At 40.1% G+C, this 18,160-nt stretch overlaps 1 protein-coding gene across 1 annotated transcript in view; it reads left to right on the top strand.

Moving 5' to 3' along the window:
- LANCL3 (LanC like family member 3) overlaps positions 1-17,566 on the top strand; it is a 92,886-nt gene extending 75,320 nt beyond the window's left edge. Inside the window, exons 2-5 of the mRNA XM_033113172.1 lie at positions 3,254-3,377; positions 5,738-5,935; positions 13,925-14,132; positions 17,228-17,566. Of these exons, the coding sequence (XP_032969063.1) occupies positions 3,254-3,377; positions 5,738-5,935; positions 13,925-14,132; positions 17,228-17,387 (690 nt within the window). The 3' untranslated portion in view covers positions 17,388-17,566. The remainder of the gene's footprint in view (positions 1-3,253; positions 3,378-5,737; positions 5,936-13,924; positions 14,133-17,227) is intronic.
- Positions 17,567-18,160: the final 594 nt, after the last annotated feature.

Raw genomic sequence — 18,160 nt, 5'->3', positions numbered from 1 at the left:
TTCCCAGAGATAAAGAACTGCATGCATGACTGGTCTTTATCCAGCCAAACAAGCACGGTTTCTCTTTGTTTTTCACAGTGTTTCTGAGAGATAAGTGGAAACCACCCAGACATGGTGCGTGACTGGGGAGGTTTTGAAATATTTTATAAACTCATTCTCTAGTCTGAGCTGTGGATTAAGTATGGAAAGAACGGGAGAATGCACCACATATAACCTACGTTGATTTTTTTTAAAATCTGGGTTAAAACTAAGCAGGAGAGTACACACACATGCACGCACACACACACACACACCCCTATACACACATACACACGGGTCGGGGCATATGAATAAATGTTCAGCTGAGGAAAGAATAAGCTGATTTTCAATTATTGGCACAGGAGTCAAATAGGGAGGTTTTTAGTAATTCAAATGAGTGTATATACCCCGAAAATGCAGTGACCTTTTCCTGTCATAAAAACTGCCTCTTTCACATGGATTCAGTACCAGTATCGGCAGACAGGACCCAAGTTCAAAGAGCCAGATATATTCCCGGGACAATAGGGAGTGGGACCAGGTTAGAGTCCTGTTACGTTCATGCCCTTCAAGGGTCTTAGCAGCTTTCTGCGAGTGACCCAGGACAGAGGGATTAATGCGAGGCTGATGATGCCGCATATTAAGTAGAGGAAGACTAAATGTAAGATCAGTCGGTACTGATGAAGACACACAGAGGAAGATGTTTTTAACAGCAAATCAAATAAAAGTTTTGGTAGCAATTTGAATAGATGCAGAGTAGAAATCATTTAGGAGAAATTTGCTATTCAGCTAAGGAAAGACCCCTGAAATGATGGTGGGAATGCATGGGAAGGTAGGGTGTTGCCGAATTTTAGGCAGAAACAAGGAGTAAACCCGAGAGACAAAATGGGTAGCTAATAAAAGGAAAATTTAAGTCAGTTGTTTCTGAACAACCAGATGGAAACCGAGGGCGTAGTAACGTCTTAGTGAAGCTGAGCAGTGCTTCATTGTCTGCATGCCGTACTCTGCCTTACTGTTTCTTTCCCCGAGGCTCACGAACTTTAATTGCTGTATTGTAGACTTTTGTCTTGTCTCACCTCCAGTGTTGGATAGAAAGTTCCCTGTAGGGAAAAAAAATGTGTCCCGTGCTCTTTGGAATTCCCCTCTACGGTACCTAGTACAGGGCTCAGTAAATGTTAATTGGCAGAATTAATTAATAGAACAGCTTCCTCTTTATGTAATTATTTTTCCAAATTAGATGCTAGATTTGAGGAGGCCAAAACTTGGATTATATTTTACCCTTCTAATGTTGGGTAAATCAAAGGAGCAAGTTATGAGTTAAGAAGTCATCAGTACTTTATTTCAAAAGGAATTGGTGAATCTAATGGCAGATATCAGATAGGAAAATTTCATGTGTTAGGAGAGAGGCCAAAATCCAGTGGACTTTTTCCCTTGATCCCAGATTCATTCAGTCAGGCCAAGGCTGAACTATAGGTGGCGTGTGTGTATGTGTGTGTGTGTGTGTTTACTCTGATGAGTACTTTTCTTGTACAGGTCAGCCTTTCTGGAAAATTGACTTCATGGGAACAGAGGTCTTGTCTATCTTCTTCACTGTCGTATCTCCAGCATCTAGAACAGGCTTCCCTGGCAGATAGTAGGGGCTTAAGAGACAATTGTGGGAGGAAGGGAAAGAAGGATGGAGGGAGTGAAGTTAGAGAGGGAATGAAGGAAAGAGGGGAGGGAGGGCTCTGTTTTTCATTCCGGTAAACCTGGCACTTATTTACTCACTTATCTGCTACCAAAGGACCTCTCAGGTTCTGTGTTAGGAACCAAGGATACCAAAATGATGAGATGCCATAGTCTTTGCCCTCAAATAACTGATCGTCTAGTAGAGAGAGATGTAACACACTAGGTTGGTAAGTGCTACACCGAGGAGTCATGGTGATCTGAGGTCTCCAATTAGGTTTACGAACTTGTTGCAATGATGTTGCTAACCTTTTTTGATATCAGAGGGATTATTCATTATGAATTTGTACCAACTGGACAGTTAACCAAATTTACTATTTGGAAGTGCTGAAAAGGCTGCGTGAAAAACTTAGATGACTTGAACTTTTTGCCAACAATTCATGGCTCTTGCATGACGGCAGTGCACCAGCTCACACCGCACTGTCTTGTGAGGGAGTTTTTAGCCAGGTAACAAATAACTGTATTGGAGCACCCTCCTTACTCACCTGATCTGGCCCCCAATGACTTCTTTCTTTACCCCAAGATAAAGGAAACATTGAAAGGAAGACATTTTGATGACATTCAGGACGTCAAGGGTAATACGATCACAGCTCTGATGGCCATTCCAGAAAAAGAGTTCCAAAATTGCTTTGAAGGGTGGACTAGGCACTGGCATCGGTGCATAGCTTCCTGAGGGGAGTACTTCACAGGTGACTGTAGTGATATTCAGCAATGAGGTATGTAGCACTTTTTCTAGGATGAGTTCACAAACTTAATTGTGTCACCTCATACAAGAGTGTGCCAAAGGGAGCATCTAATCTGTCCAGAGGTAGAGTGGGAGGAAGAAAGAATCTGAAACCTGAGCAGAATTGTAATAAACTCAATGATGCTTTGTAGGCTTAAGAACATTTTTATCTCTATAGTCCTGAAAATGACTGTTGGTGGACTGAATAAAGTATTGACAACAGCAAATTGTTGTAGTTTAGCCTTTCTCTATTCAGAGTCATTTTGAAATTAAAAGTAATTTTGCCTTGGTATATTTTGGACTTTGGTTTCATTCAGGAAAAGTGAATCTGTCATGTAGCAGCAGCTTGTCATAGAATTGTGGCTCTCTCGTTTAGTGACACAAACTGAAGGCCCATTGTCTGGGCCAGATCTGCACCATACACCAGGAATAACACCTTTGTTAAACATCTTGGGTTTGGACCCGTCTTTTCTTCTTTTCTGAGCAATCTCTTGTTCCTGTGACAAGGATTAATGATATAACAACTGTAAGATGGTCTTTGCGTTTTATAAAAGCCTATAGCGGTAGAGGTGTGTATTTCCCGTCAAAGCAGCAAATTTTCTGAAAGGGGCTGATAAACGACAACAAGGAGAGAATCAGAGGTTAAAAGCTAGGTATGGTTGGTTGAGCTTACTTACACCTAAGAAAAGGATTTGGGGGATATGCTGATGGACGTTTTAAGCAAGAAAACCCATTTTCTGAGGAAAAAAGATCCTGATTTGACTTCTGTCTCTTGACTTCCTTCCTCAGGTGCTGACCCCAGCACAGATCAAATCAATTTGCCAGGCGATTCTGGATTCTGGGAAGCAGTATGCCATGAAAAAGAGGAAACCATTTCCCCTGATGTATTCTTACTATGGAACCGAATATTTGGGTGAGTGAAGACATTGTGAAGGAGTCTCTAATATCAGCATTGACTAAAGATGGGAAGATTTTGTTTTTGACATAGGTCATCACTATTCATTTAACTAGAAATACTTTGAAATGCCATTAAAAAGCAACTATTGATAGATATTACAAGTCAGTTTAATATTTGTTTTCAGTCTGCCTGACAAATGTAGCCATTTTAACAATTAATTTCACTGAAGACTAAAATAAAGATTTTATTCTAGATTGTGAGTTCATTGGCCTAATTTTGCTGAGTTTGTGAGCAGTTCACACGCTTATTGCAAATACTGCCACTGTACAGGGAAACAGGATTCAACTTCTAACATTTTCAAGTTTTTAATATTAGTGGATGAATAATAGATTACTGAATAACAATCGCGACTTTTGAGCTATGAGGCTTGTAAAGTGAAAATTAGTTGCTTCTCTTTTGAACCCTTACCCCGAGCATGACTTGCAAGGCCCTTTGTAGATCGCTGCCTCCTTCTCCAAACTCAAGCTTTATTTCTCCCCTTGCTGGTTCTGTCCAGCATAGTTGTTGTGTAGGGAGTCATGTGGGGTCTCTGGTCCCGCTCCGCACATAATAACACAGGATATGGTGAGGCCAAAAAGGAACACCCATGGAGCCATAGATAGGGGAGTCATACCACTATACTCTTGCTGGCGCCTGGGTTGAAGACACAGGAAGCAAGAGCCACACTGTCCGCAACCTGCCTTCCTAACTGCAATCTGCAACCCGCACTCCGCTGTGCTAACTGCAGTCCGCGTTTGCCAGCCACCATCTTCTTGCTAGCCCCCATTTGCTGCTAGCGTAGCCACAGCAGTTATATTAGTGGCCAATGGCTCACTGGTTACAGCTGACGGCCAACTAGCCACAGCTGATGGCCATTTACTACTTGAGTCAGCACCTTTCTATGTGAGGCCGAGAGCCTGGAAATTGCTTTCTGGGACTCTGTCCCCACAATAGTCTTCTACAAGCAAAGTGTTCTCATATCTGTGTAACTCTTGTGCCTGTTCCTTTTGCCTAGAATGCTGGGCTTCCCCCAACCCCTTCATCTATCTGCAATACTTACACCCAGACTTCAAGACTGCTCAAACATCATTAGCTCTATTGAAAAACTGTGTGTTTTTGGAAAATAGGTTTACTGAACCCTCTAGGGAGAAACATTTACACGGTTCAGGTTTTGCCCTGAAGCACAATTGGGTCGGGTCATATCACCCTGCCTATTGGAGCCCTTATCGCATCGTACTGTAATTAGTGACTTACCTGTCCAACTGCCTTAGCAGGTTCTGTGCACCTTCAGGATAAAGACTTTCTCTCATTTATCTTTGTGATCCCTGGACCTTTACCAAGACCCTGCACATAATGAGGGTGCCCAAGTGAATGAATGGATGGCTGATGAACAATGAGCTTATAGACTAGCAGTTCTCTGAGAGTTTTCTCAAAGAACCTTTAAGTTCCTGCTCTAAATTTCCCTAGAATCAGACCTTGAGACAAGGATTTGGGTGTAAATGGCTTATTTGGGAAGTGATCCCACAAAGTGTTGCTGGAAGAATAAGGAAATCGGACAGGGTAGACAAAGAAATTAATAGAGTATGTGGTAATGAGCAACTGTGGATAACTGAGGCTCAGTCCCACAGGGGATTCTTGGAGACTGTATAGAACATGCCTCAGAATTGTCCCACCCAAGGGGTAAAGAAGCTGGGGTGTTTATTCCTCAACTCTCTGCTTCGATCAATAAAGAAGGGATTTAGTCTGTTTTGTTCACTGATCTATTTTCAGCACCTAGAATAGTATCTGGCACATAGTAGGTACTTAATTCTTATGTGTTGAATGAATGTTTAGGATACCAAGAACAAATTGTTTTCAAGCACTTTAGAAGCACTTTCATAAAAGCTATAGATATGTTCATTACAAAGTTTTAAAAAAGTCTTTTCTCTAAGACAGGTTGGTTACTCAACTTTTTTTTATATAAAGATATAGATAATACATACTTTTGGCTTTGTGGGCCATATGGTCTCTCACAAATACAACTCTGCTGTTGTAGTACAAAAGCAGCCATAGACAATACACAAATGAATGAGTGTGGCTGTGTTTCAATAAAACACATTATTTACAAAAAGAAGTTGTGAGCCAGATTTGGCCTACAGGCTGTGGTTTGCCAACTCCTGCTCTAACCTATGTTCCCCAGAAGCCTAGTTCTTAGGCAACTCAATGATTACGTCACTATGTGTGCTTTCAAGTATTATTGCCTTTCTTTTTATTTATACTGTGACTGTCTTTTCACTAAATTAAACCGGTTTGCCTCTCAATTATGTAAATTGATTATGCTTTGTTTGCCAATATAGGAGCAGCTCATGGTCTGTCGTCCATTCTCCAGATGCTTCTTTCTTACCATGAGCACCTCAAGCCCTCAGATCAGGAACTGGTATGGCAGAGCGTGGACTTCCTTATGGAGCAGGAGCAGAACTGCAACTGGCCACCTGAGCTCGGCGAGGCCATCGAGAGAGAGAACGAGCTGGTACACTGGTGCCATGGCGCCCCAGGTCTCACACTCACTATTATCTGAAAACACATCGGGCTTAGCCAAACAGAGATACTTTTTTTGAGAAGTGAGGGTAGTTCTCCTCTTACATCATTACTACATGAGATAAAAAGGTCAAGGTGAAACTTTTCAAAGCCAAAATATCTTTCTTGATCTATAAAGGATCTCCAGAAATGATCCTGTATTTTTAAAAATATATGATCTACATCTATTTGTATATCAATTAAACTAGCACCGTCCAATAAAATATGAGCCACATATCAAATTAAATTTTAGTAGCCCATTAAAAATATAAAAAGAAACAGGTGAAATTAATTTTAATAATGTATATTACAAAACCCAATATACCCAAAATATCATTTCATCATGTAACCAATTTAAAAATCGAAGTATTTCACTTTTTGACATATTAAATCTTTGAAATCCACTGTATATTTTATACTTAAATTACATCTCAATTCAGAGTAGCCACATTGCAACTGCTCAGTAGCTGCATTGGACAGTACAGATCTGAAGCCTGGCATTTCAAAATGTTGTCCCTGGACTACTGGCATGGGCCGCCTGGGAGATGGTTAGAAATCCAGAATCTCAGGCCCCACCCCAGACCCACTGAAGGAGAATCAGTTTTAACAAGATCCCTGAGTGATTAGTATGCGCATTAAAGTTTGAGATGGCACCTTTCTAGAATTCTTTTTCAAATGAGGCTTTCTATCATCACCTAATAAAGTCTAGAGAAATAAAAAGCCGTCTGCAGTGAACTCTCTGGAACTGAGCCTGGAAACTTATCAGACCCCATCTTTGCCTTTTTGTTTAAATCCCATTACACTGCTAATTAGGCCTTTGGAGAAGGGGCAATTTGAAAGAAGTTTAATTCTAATAAATCAATTACTTTTGGTTGAATGGCCAGGGAGAGATTTAAAATACCAAATAGCACAACATTTTTGGATTAGGACTGGATTTGTTTTTGTTTGTTTGTTTGTTTTAATTAAAGTTTATTGGGGTGACAATTGTTAGTAAAGTTACATAGATTTCAGGTGTACAATTCTGTATGACATCATCTATAAATCCCATTGTGTGTTCACCACCCAGAGTCAGTTCTCCTTCCATCACCATATATTTGATCCCCCTTACCCTCATTTCCCACCCCCCACCCCCTTACCCTCTGGTAACCACTAAACTATTGTCTGTGTCTATGAGTTTTTGTTTCTCATTTGTTTGTCTTGTTCTTTTGTTGTTTTTGGTTTATATACCACATATCAGTGAAATCATATGGTTCTCTGCTTTTTCTGTCTGACTTATTTCGCTTAGCATTATATTCTCAAGATCCATCCGTGTTGTCACAGTGGTCCTATTTCATCTTTTCTTACTGCCGAATAGTATTCCATTGTGTATATATACCACAACTTCTTTATCCATATATCTATCGAAGGACATTTTGTTTGTTTCCATGTCTTGGCCACCGTAAATAAAGCTGCAATGAACATTGGAGCACACATATCTTTATGGATAAATGTTTTCAGATTTTTTGGGTAGGTACCCAGGAGAGGGATTGCTGGGTCATATGGTAATTCTATTCGTAATTTTTTGAGGAACCTCCACACTACGTTCCATAACGGCTGCACCAGTCTGCATTCCCACAAACAGTGTATAAGGGTTCCTTTTTCTCCACAGCCTCTCCAACACTTGTTACTATTTGTCTTGTTGGTGATAGCCATTCTGACTGGGGTGAGGTGATATCTCATTGTGGTTTTTATTTGCATTTCTCTGATGATTAGTGATATTGAGCATTTTTTCTTATGTCTATTTGTCATTTGTATGTCCTCTTTGGAGAAATGTCTCTTCAGGTCCTCTGCCCATTTTTCAATTGGGTTGTTTGTGTTTTTGTTGTTGAGTTGCATGAGTTCCTCGTACATTTTGGATATTAGCCCCTTATCGGAGGCACTGTTTGCAAAAATCTTCTCCCATTCAGTCGGTTGCCTCTTTATTTTGTAGGACTGGATTTGGATTTAATTTTCCAGGATATGCTTTAATCCCGTGAGCACAGCTATAAAATACACTTGATTTCTCTTTAGTTTGTTACCTGATTTTTATTACTTCCTTCCCTCTCCTTACCTAATTAATGTTCTTTAATCCAACTGTAATTTCACTTTTTTCCCTTAGTCCAGTTTGAGTTGATGAGTAATGCACGTCTTAGTCCCCTGGTCATCTTTTCTCTGCCTGCCACACTTACGGAAGGAAGGGACTTCGCAGGCTCCTGTGTGTGCTGGTGCCAGTGACACCTCATCGTGCGTTACGTCCAGGCGAATTCTGCCAGTTCCAACTTGAGCTCACTTCTTCTTTCTTTGAGCTTTTTGGAGCCAAAAAACCAGTTATTTACCATTGTGGAAATGATCGCTCTTCATGTCACTCTCAGCAATTCTTTTTCCCATTCTCTTTAATCATTTTCAGGGATGGTCTCTGGATATCCTCCACGCACCTCAGGATCCTTGAATTTTAGAGATGTCCCAAGTTAAATACAGAATATTTTAAAAGGACTCCGTTGTATTAGTTGTAAAAGGAAAGAAAGATAATCTCCTAAAACAAGTGGGTCAGTTTATTGATGTAGATATCTTGAAGGGCACTTATTCCATCATTTCTGTACCCCACCTTCCATCTGTCTTTGTGAATCAGGTACCATAACAGTACAGCACAGGATTCGTCAGGTTGGGGACTTTATTATCCTCGTGTATCATTCATGTTTAGTATCTTGGTAAGATTACACATCGGTTGCAAAGTAAAATCGTTCAACCCACGTACTCACTGGACTACCAAAAATCAATTTGCAAATGAATAAAGAACCACGAGGGGCCCATTATTTCTGACAATCCGCACTCCCATCTCAAGGATATTGGTTTTCCTCTTACGGGATGTGCTGAAAACAGCATCAAGAGTGATTATAAATCTGATAAGTGCAGGTCAAAGACCACCAAGATTTCTCTGAAGTTGCAACAGTAAACTCTCCAAAAATTTAAAACAGGAGAAGACCTAGAAAAATAGTTTTCATTTGTTTGAGGAAAATATTATTTGAGAGTAGATTTATGAACAGAGCAGATGGTTTGGGTCAACAGACCGATTCTGTGATTTAAAACCTTCCAGAAATAATCCAAGTGTCGAACTTCATCAATGATACGTTATTTCCCCCTATGATTGTTTCGTATTGGCTTTCTCAACTCACCTCTACAGGTGACAGCCTAAGTCATAATTTTTGAAGTATAGAAATAGTTCTTGACTCTGCGTTAATAACTCTAGGTTCTAATTGTGATTCTAATACTAACCAGCTAAGTGACGTTGAGAAAACCACTTTGTGTCTTTTGTGCCTTTGTTTTTTCATCTGTGAAATGAGAACATTGAGATGAAGTAGGAAAACTCAATCTTTTTTCATCACAGACCCCTTTTATCCTGTGGATCCTTGCTGTCGCTGAGGGATATGTCCCAAAAGATTTGTAGACACCATATTTATAAATACCCAGTGTGGTGTGTAGTTGTTATCACTAAATGCAAGAAGTATAGCAGGCAGATTCATATGACCTCTTCGTAGCCTTAATGATTCTGCAATACAGGATGAAAATCATTTACAAAGTCATTAAAACAAATACTGTGGCTAAAATAAACTCTAGATTGCATTATGTTACATTACCAGTGTGGTAACACTGATAGTGCGTTTCCTTTCCTCTGTGTGAAACACAGGTGTGGCTTTCTTTTTTCTAAGTCATTTCACAAGGGCTCCTGGGTAGGTGACTTTGAATAGAGAGCAACAAGGGCTTATGCAGTGCAGGTATCATTGGTTGCTAAGCTTTGTAGTGCACACTGTGCAATGTGTGCCTGTGTGAAATAACAGATCCCGGAATGGACCTGCCTGGTGATTCTCCTAAGTTGAAACTGTACGTGCCAAGTCCGGCTGTCACAAGCCTCTGCTAGACTGCATGTTTTCAAAGATTTAGTCTCTCAAACCATATTTCCTAAGTAATAATTCCTTTCTCCAATTGGATTTGGCAAAGACATATAGTATTGTGGCTGACTCAGGTTTCTTATCAATGCACCATAATCAGTGTTCCCAGGATGAAATGACACATTCCCATCAAAAGCAAAGAAATTCAACATTCTTTCTTATAGATGAAGCTGTCTTATTGTGGATTTCATTAAGTCCAGTCAGGAGACAATAGCTTAAAAAGTTGTTCAAGGTCCCTTCCGTGTACCATTCTGTGATCCAGCCTTTAAGAAGAGGCCCTTTCTCTCTGGCTAGAACCATAGGATCGATACCCATTAACTGCCTGTGGCTAATAGCCTAGTATAACGATTGGACCATCTCAGCCCTTCTTCCTTCCACATCTCTCATCTCTACCTCAGTGTTGGCCTGTGCTGATGTGAGAAATGAGACATTATAATGTCAGCAGACAAGTGTGGAGCCCTGGCCATGTGTCAAACACTATGCCACAGACTAGGGGAGCAAAAATGAACAAGATAGAGGTCCCCCCTTGGTTAGTTTGCACTATAGTGGGGAAGGCAGACATGTACACAGACCATTTTAATATACTGTATAAGTGCTAAGGTTTGTATAGGGAGTGATGGGAGCTCAGAGGGATTCCTGGTGCTCCTCCATCAGAAAATGCTTCCGGGAGGAGGTGATGGCTGAGGTAAGTTGGCCAGGCCAGGAAAGGTGGAAAGTTCCAAGAAAAGTCAGTCAGAGGCATGGAACCACATAGCAAAGAAAGGGGAACTGCAGGTGCTTTGGTTTTACTTAACTGAAGAATTTCAAGTAGGGAGTGGAGAAGAAGTGGCAGGAGAACAGAGTAGGAGCTGGGGTCACAAAGGGCTTTCTGTGTCTCACCTGGATACTGGCCTCACCTGGATTCCAGCCTCACCTGGATTCCAAGAGGAAACTAAGAGGCACAGATTATACTTCAGCGTTCGTTTGTCTTAAGGCAGGGGCTGCTCTTTTGTACCCATGTCAGTCAGTCATTGGCCGAAATCTGTTTGGGGGTGGGTGCATGGCCCAATCTCCCATTTGGCGGAGGGCAAATCTCCCAAGAAGAGGGCAGATAGGAGCTTTGCTAGTGGCCAGGTCATAGCTACTGGGAGATGGGGCACCTGCTGCTGGGGAGTTAAATGGGATCTGGCAGAGCACCAAGGGCTTGTGGTTCGCCAGGCTAATAACTCCTCATCCTTTGGTACTCAGGTTAGATGGTGTCACTCCCCATCATGGGCCTTTCCTCCCTCCAGGTGTGGGTTAGGAGCGAGCCTTCCTGTGTGCTTCCACAGCACCTCTGCTTCCTCTCACTTAGCCTAATCAATTCCCCCAGTTAGGCTGTAAACACTGTGAAGGCTTAGCACCTACTACTGTGCCTGGCGTATAGTTGGGGCTCAAGGAATATCTAAACAGCCACCAAATCCTGTAAGCTGTCTCTTTTATTAGCCCCTTTGCCATCTTTCTGCCAACATGATCACCTCATAGCTGTCCCATTGCCCTTCTTTAGGTCTCTCTTGACACTACTGTGGGGTATTTTGTTTATAATAATTAATTACATCATTAAAAATAAAAACCAATCCACAACAAAAACATTCCCACTGGTTCCCTATGGCCCACAGAAGACAGTCCAAACTGCCTAACTAGACCTATAAAACCATCCATAATGGAGGCAGCCAGATGGCTCAGTTGGTTAGAGCGCAAGCTCTGAACAACAAGGTTGCCGGTTCGATTCCCACAGGGGCCAGTGAACTGCGCCCTCCACAACTAGATTGAGGACAACGGCTTGAGCTTGGAGCTGAGCTGCCGGTGGGCAGCCGGTTAGCTCAGTGATTGGAGCGCGGTGCTCATAACACCAAGGTCGCCAGTTCAAATCCTACATGGGCCAGTGGAGCTGCTCCCTCCACAACTAGATTGAAAAAACAAACAAACTACAAAAAACAAAACCCAACAAAAACCGTCCATAATGTGAACCCGATCTTCCTTTCCACCTCACTGTCCTCTTGATTAGAGCACTGCCCTGCTGGTCTTTGCGTGGCTTGTTTGTCCTGCTCCGAATCTTTGCCCTTGCCCATCTTGATGCCTAGGATGCTCTCTCTACCTCACCCTGGGCCTGGAGTTCCCTAGGCATTCTACAAAGTCCTGAAGAAACGCTGCTTCATCTGATTGTCTCCCTTAGGGAGCTTCCACTTTTCTGATCCCTCTAGTATTATTGATAGCACCATTCATTTCATGCTCCACTAGCATCATGAATTACACGTCCTATTGTATATCAGTCACATGTACTATTTTTCTCTCCCTTTCTAGACACTGCCTTCCTGAAGGGCAGGGATCATGTTTAGCACTTATTTTGTATCACCCAGGGCCGGGACTGGCTACAGAATTTGGGGGGCCCAGTACAAAATGAAAATACAACCTCTTTTTAAACAATGTAAGAATTTCAAGATGGCAAAGGCAGAGCATTAAAGCCAGCATCAGGCCCTTCTGGAGGCCCTTGTGATGCTGTGCAGGTCACATGCCCATAAAGCCAGCCCTGCCTAGGCCTCTGCATACAGTGGATGGATAATCAATGAACACTTTCAAATGAATGGATACAGTGAATGAATGGTGAATGGATGTATAATTACATAAGTTCAGTTTTTGGTTTTTTTTTTTAGTTCAGTTCTTTAAAAATCATCCTTTAGTTTGTAGGAGACACTTTGTTCCTAAAACTGAAGGAGGACAATGCTATACGTGACATTTATCAGCAGTTGACTGGAAAGCACTGGCTGAGGAGAGCCTGTTATGTCAGTGCTAATCATAGGAAGTGTTAAATGATAAATTTTAAAAGAGAATAAAGTTAACTCTCATACAAATATAAAATAAATGTATGTCAGCAATTGTATTTGCTCATCAATTAATGCGGGAACCAGAAAGGTGTTACGACTGGTTCAAAGGAAAATCCAAAGAGCAGACGTATTTACAGGCCATTAGGAATGCAGACATGAATTTGCTTAATAGATGAAAACCTGGCTGCTTCCACAAGGGTGGAAGGAATCAGTCTGACTGCTACCAGACAGAATGTGAGTTTCTAGGGACAGGAATTCTTTACATTATTACCAGTTTTCTACGCGGTAATTCCTATCTCTACAGAGTTGTAAAAGAGCCTAGTCAAAGACAAGGAAAGGCAGGGAAACCCTGATGGGTGAGCTAGTCAAGATACCAACTAAAATCCAGTCTTTCCCACTTTATATAGGAGAAGATAGGCCATGCAGGAGAGAGAGTTATCTTAGGTCACTAATCTTCACTCTGCGTATGAGCACCTGGAACTTGGGGGAAATGATTCTATTAATAGTTGTCACTTCTCTTGTTTCTGTTCCTGCCTGTGTAATCGAGATTGCCTTTGTTGAGAAGTTTTGAAGGAAAGTGTTTTTCCTTGGAACAATCAAGTTGGGAAAAACTCACTTCACAGCTGGCTCAGTGGTTTGGGACCATTGTTGTTTTTGGCAGGACTACCAGTTTTGTTCTCAAGAAAAGGTATAGAGTTATAAGTACTTTAACATGACAAATTCTGAACCTCTGAAGGGGAATGGGCAAACTGTAAACATTTAGCCATTCCAAACAGCCAGATAGATATGCATAATACTTACCAGAGTATGCATTAAATATTAACCCATTTGTAAATTATGGATTTCATCAACCTATGTACTTGTTGCTCTTTCTCCAGCAGCCAACACCATGATACAATTCAAAGAACTTAAACTAAATCTCACAGGTAAAATAAGACTTCCTTGTAGAAGATTCTGTAGCCTTGCTATTCAAAATGAAGTCCCTGGCAATATACTTGTTAGAGATGCAGTATCTCGGGCCACACTTCAGACCTGCCAGATTAGAATGCATATTTTACCAATACACTGGTGATTTGTGACCCTTTTACAGTCTGAGAAGTTCTGCTCTATAGTATTAAGCCCTGAAAGTCACCTCTAATGTCTTTTGATGTTTTCACAGGAATTGCCTATCTGTTTGCCAAAGCTTATCTGGTTTCCAAGAAACCACAGTACCTGGACACATGTATCCGATGTGGGGAACTCACATGGCAGAAGGGCCTGCTAAAGAAGGGGCCGGGGATTTGCCATGGTGTAGCTGGCAGTGCCTATGTCTTCCTGCTGCTATACCGGCTCACAGGAAACTCTAAGTACATCTACCGAGCCCAAAGGTCAGCTGTTCTTCACATGTATTTTTTTTGCCAAATGTTATTCTAACGAATTTTCTGAATAGGTAATAGAGTCGCATAGTTTAAAAAGTGTAAAAAGAAATACATCAACTATGCACTCTAAACAATTTAGTTTACTTCCCAGGAGATAATCAGTGTCACCAGTTTCTTAGTTATCTTCTCAGAGATAGTCTGTGTATATATACAAGCAAATAGGGTAAAAATATTTGCCTCTTTTTTTTAGACAAATGGTAGCAACTTGTTATTTTAGCAGTCACCCAAATAAGTGCATACACGACTTTTCATTTTTATTTTTGCATAGTATTACCTTGTATGAATGAACCATAATTTATTTAACCAGTCCCAGAGGGACATTTGGATTATTTCCAGTATTTTCCCTTATCAAGAATGCTATGATGAATAATCTTGTACATCATTTTGTACATGTGTGGTATATCTGAAACATAAATCCCTAGAAGTAGAATTTCTGGGCCAAAGGATATGTGTATTTGTGATTTTTTCTTTTATTGTGCTAAGAACACTTAACAGGAGATCTATCCTCTTAACATATTTTAAAGTTCACAATGCCATATTGTTAGTTATAGGCACACAGTGTCGTACAGCAGATCTCTAGCACTTATCTTGCATGACTAAAACTTTATACCCATTGAGCAATAAGTAACTCTCCATTTCCCTCTCTTCCCCCAGCCCCTGGCAAACACCATTCTATTCTCTGCTTCTATAAGTTTGGTTATTGTGGACACCTCATATGAGTGTTATTATGCAGTGTTTGTCTTTTTGTGACTGATGTATTTCACTTTAATTACCATTCTGACTTCTATTTTGACAGAATTTTTTAGAAAAATGAGTTTGTTAATTTTAATTCTGTACCATTGGGTAGATTTTGGAAACAAATCATTTTCAGTTTAATATGATGACACACTATACAGGCCAGAATACAATGAAACTGCTACTCTCACACATTGTTGGTACTCTTATAAATTGCTGTATATCATTTAGAAATTATTTTGAAAAGCACAAAAAATGTTTATCATATTATTTTTAAGTAAAACAATGTAGGATACCAAATATTATGCAGCCCGATGTCAACAATGTAATAAATCAATCAAAGCTTAGGGGGAAAAACGTTGGAAGAAGAGAGAGTAAAATTAACTGTGGGTTTCTTTTAAAGTATGCAGTGGTTGTCTCTGTTTTACAAATATTCCACTATAATATGTTTAAGTGAAAAAAATGAAAATTACCATATATTGAATGTTTGCTATATGCTCAGAGACTAACATATGATGTCTCTAATCTTCACAGATAACTTTATGCAATTCTGCAACTTCACCATTTTAAAGTCGATTAAGATATTTGCCAAAGGTCATATAACATGAAATTATCAGAGTTGGATATTTTAACTCTAAAGTTCTTCCTCTTTCTACTACACCAGCACTTCTTAATCTAGGGTTTGTGAATTTACTTGAGAAAAGTACTACGTCTCAAATTGAAATATAACATTTCCTTCAATTCTGAATATAGGTAATAAGCCACAGGACAATTAGCAGTATCTGTAATGAGATGACAGAGGTGACAGCACTTTAAATGCTGTTCACTACTAAAAATGTCACCAATAGATGTCAAAGATATTCACATATCATTATGTTACTATTTTTGCAGATATTGTGAAATATATTTCACTCCCATCATTAGTTAGAAATGTCCGCAATTATTAGACCCACTACTAGATCTTGTTATTTAATATGTTAATAAAGAATACATATGTTATTATATCACAAATTTGGTTTTAAAAATTTTGCTAACTGTGTTTTAATATAATTAATTTTCTTGGGAGTCCTGTGTGTTTTATTTTATGTATTTGACGACTTTTTTCTGAGACGGAGTCCAGACTGCCAAATAATCCATAGCACTAAAAAGGTTAAGACTCTTTGAAGCTCCATGAAGCTTCATTGTATAATTACAAATTTTGAATAAACTCTTAAGATGCATCATTATTCTACTGTTTAAAATTTTGAATTCTATTTAGAGATTGTTACATCTTCAGGAAAACAGTTGATAGAAAAATCGTACCAAACAAAATTGCAGTGTTTCCTGCTGATTTATTTTAAGCTGCCAGCAATAAGTCTAAGAACCCTACAAAGATCAAATAAGTAATTACTCTTCATAAGACCCCCTGTGTAGTAGCAATCATCTAAATTTATGGCAGGATCAGCCGTCAGGCCTTACCAACCCTTGAGCTCCAGCCTCTGAATTGGTGATTATTTTTGTTGTTGATGGGAAGAAGGAGAGCTAGTCAGGAAAGAGATGACATAGCTGACAGCACTTCAAATGCTGTTCACTACTAAAAATGTTACTCATGATAAATAATTTGAATAGGATTTGTGGCAAATTCCAGTAAAAGAAAAAAGCTCTTTCATAGAGAATTTAGAGGCCAGTGACTGATTTTTAAGGCAGATGGCCGAAAAATATTCTATCTTGCTATTTGATGTCATGATTATAAAATGTGGCTTGCCTTTTCCCATTCGTCGTATTCCCTTGTTTGCCAAAAGCAGATTGTCTAAAAACTTGCCCATTTATTTTCATAGTCTCTGTTCCGTGTCACATATAAATGAAACCTAGTTTAGCAATAATATGCCTGCAGAAAGATAGCATATTTACTTTTTTAAAAGAACAGTCATACATCAGCTTGCTTCTGTTCGAAATAAATAAAAGTATGGCTACTTATCTGTCTTTTTTATTTTTAATTGGATGACAGAAGGATTGAAATCCTCAGTAAATACCAAACTGCTATGCTTTGCAAATGCTCAAAATAGTTGAATTTGCCTGTCAACATGATTTGTTGTGAAACATATACCATTACATAATGGCTCCTCTGTAGGGCTCCTCTGTTTTTTTTTGTTGTTTGTTTGTTTGTTTGTTTGAACAGAGAAAAAGTCTTTCTTAAAACATTATACAATTCTGGAAAGAAAATGATGCTAAAACTTTAACTCAGCAGAGAGGAGAAAGAAGCAACCCAAGGACAATAATGTGGAAACACTCATGTTAAAACTCTTCATATTTTCTTCTTCTTCTCTTAGGTTTGCTGAATTTTTATTTACCGAGGAATTCAAGGCCGGTTCTCGGGTCCTTGAGAGTATATACAGCTTGTATGAAGGCTTCTCCGGGACGGTGTGCTTTCTGATCGATCTGCTGCAGCCCAGTCAGGCTGAGTTCCCACTCTTCAGCGTCTTTGTTTAGAAGGCTCCATCTCCTGCTGTGGCCCTGCAGAAGGTCCTGGAGATTTCCCGAGCCTACTTGAGGCAGTTTCCACACAAGCCACATTCAATGGTATCACAACCATGAGCCTTAACATTGCTGCCGGAAGGAAGGAAGGAAGGAAGGAAGGAAGGAAGGAAGGAAGGAAGGAAGGAAGGAAGGAAGGAAGGAAGGAAGGAAGGAAGGAAGGAAGGAAGGAAGGAAGGAAGGAAGGAAGGAAGGAAGGAAGGAAGGAAGGAAGGAAGGAAGGAAGGAAGGAAGGAAGGAAGGAAGGAAGGAAGGAAGGAAGGAAGGAAGGAAGGAAGGAAGGAAGGAAGGAAGGAAGGAAGGAAGGAAGGAAGGAAGGAAGGAAGGAAGGAAGAAGAGAAGGGAGGAAGGAAGGAAGGAAAGAGAAGGGAAGGAAGGAAGTAGGCAGGTGAAGGCAACATGATACCAGACTTAAGGGAAGATGGGCTGAGAACCTGCAAAATAAAGACACCACAAAACTCTTCTAAAAAGTATAGAGATTCAATAATTCAGGGACTGGATGTGACACCAGAGATCAGAGGAGAAAGAGAAAGAGAAATCATCTTTTTTTCAGTTAGGGCATAGAAAACAAAACTGAAATGTGGACTACGTGCCCATACTTTTGCAAATGGAGAGAGAATTTGACCATTTGTGGGTGCCCTCCACATCTAAATTCAGAAATAAAGACAATCTAAAGCTAAAATAATTGCCCAGCTGAAAACTGCTAGGAGGGATGAAGTGTCAGCTTG

The sequence above is a fragment of the Rhinolophus ferrumequinum genome, chromosome X (assembly GCF_004115265.2).
Source record: "Rhinolophus ferrumequinum isolate MPI-CBG mRhiFer1 chromosome X, mRhiFer1_v1.p, whole genome shotgun sequence".
NCBI classification, from domain to species: Eukaryota; Metazoa; Chordata; class Mammalia; order Chiroptera; family Rhinolophidae; genus Rhinolophus; species Rhinolophus ferrumequinum.
Note: the sequence above shows the minus strand (reverse complement) of the source record. Positions and strands in the feature narration are given on the sequence as shown.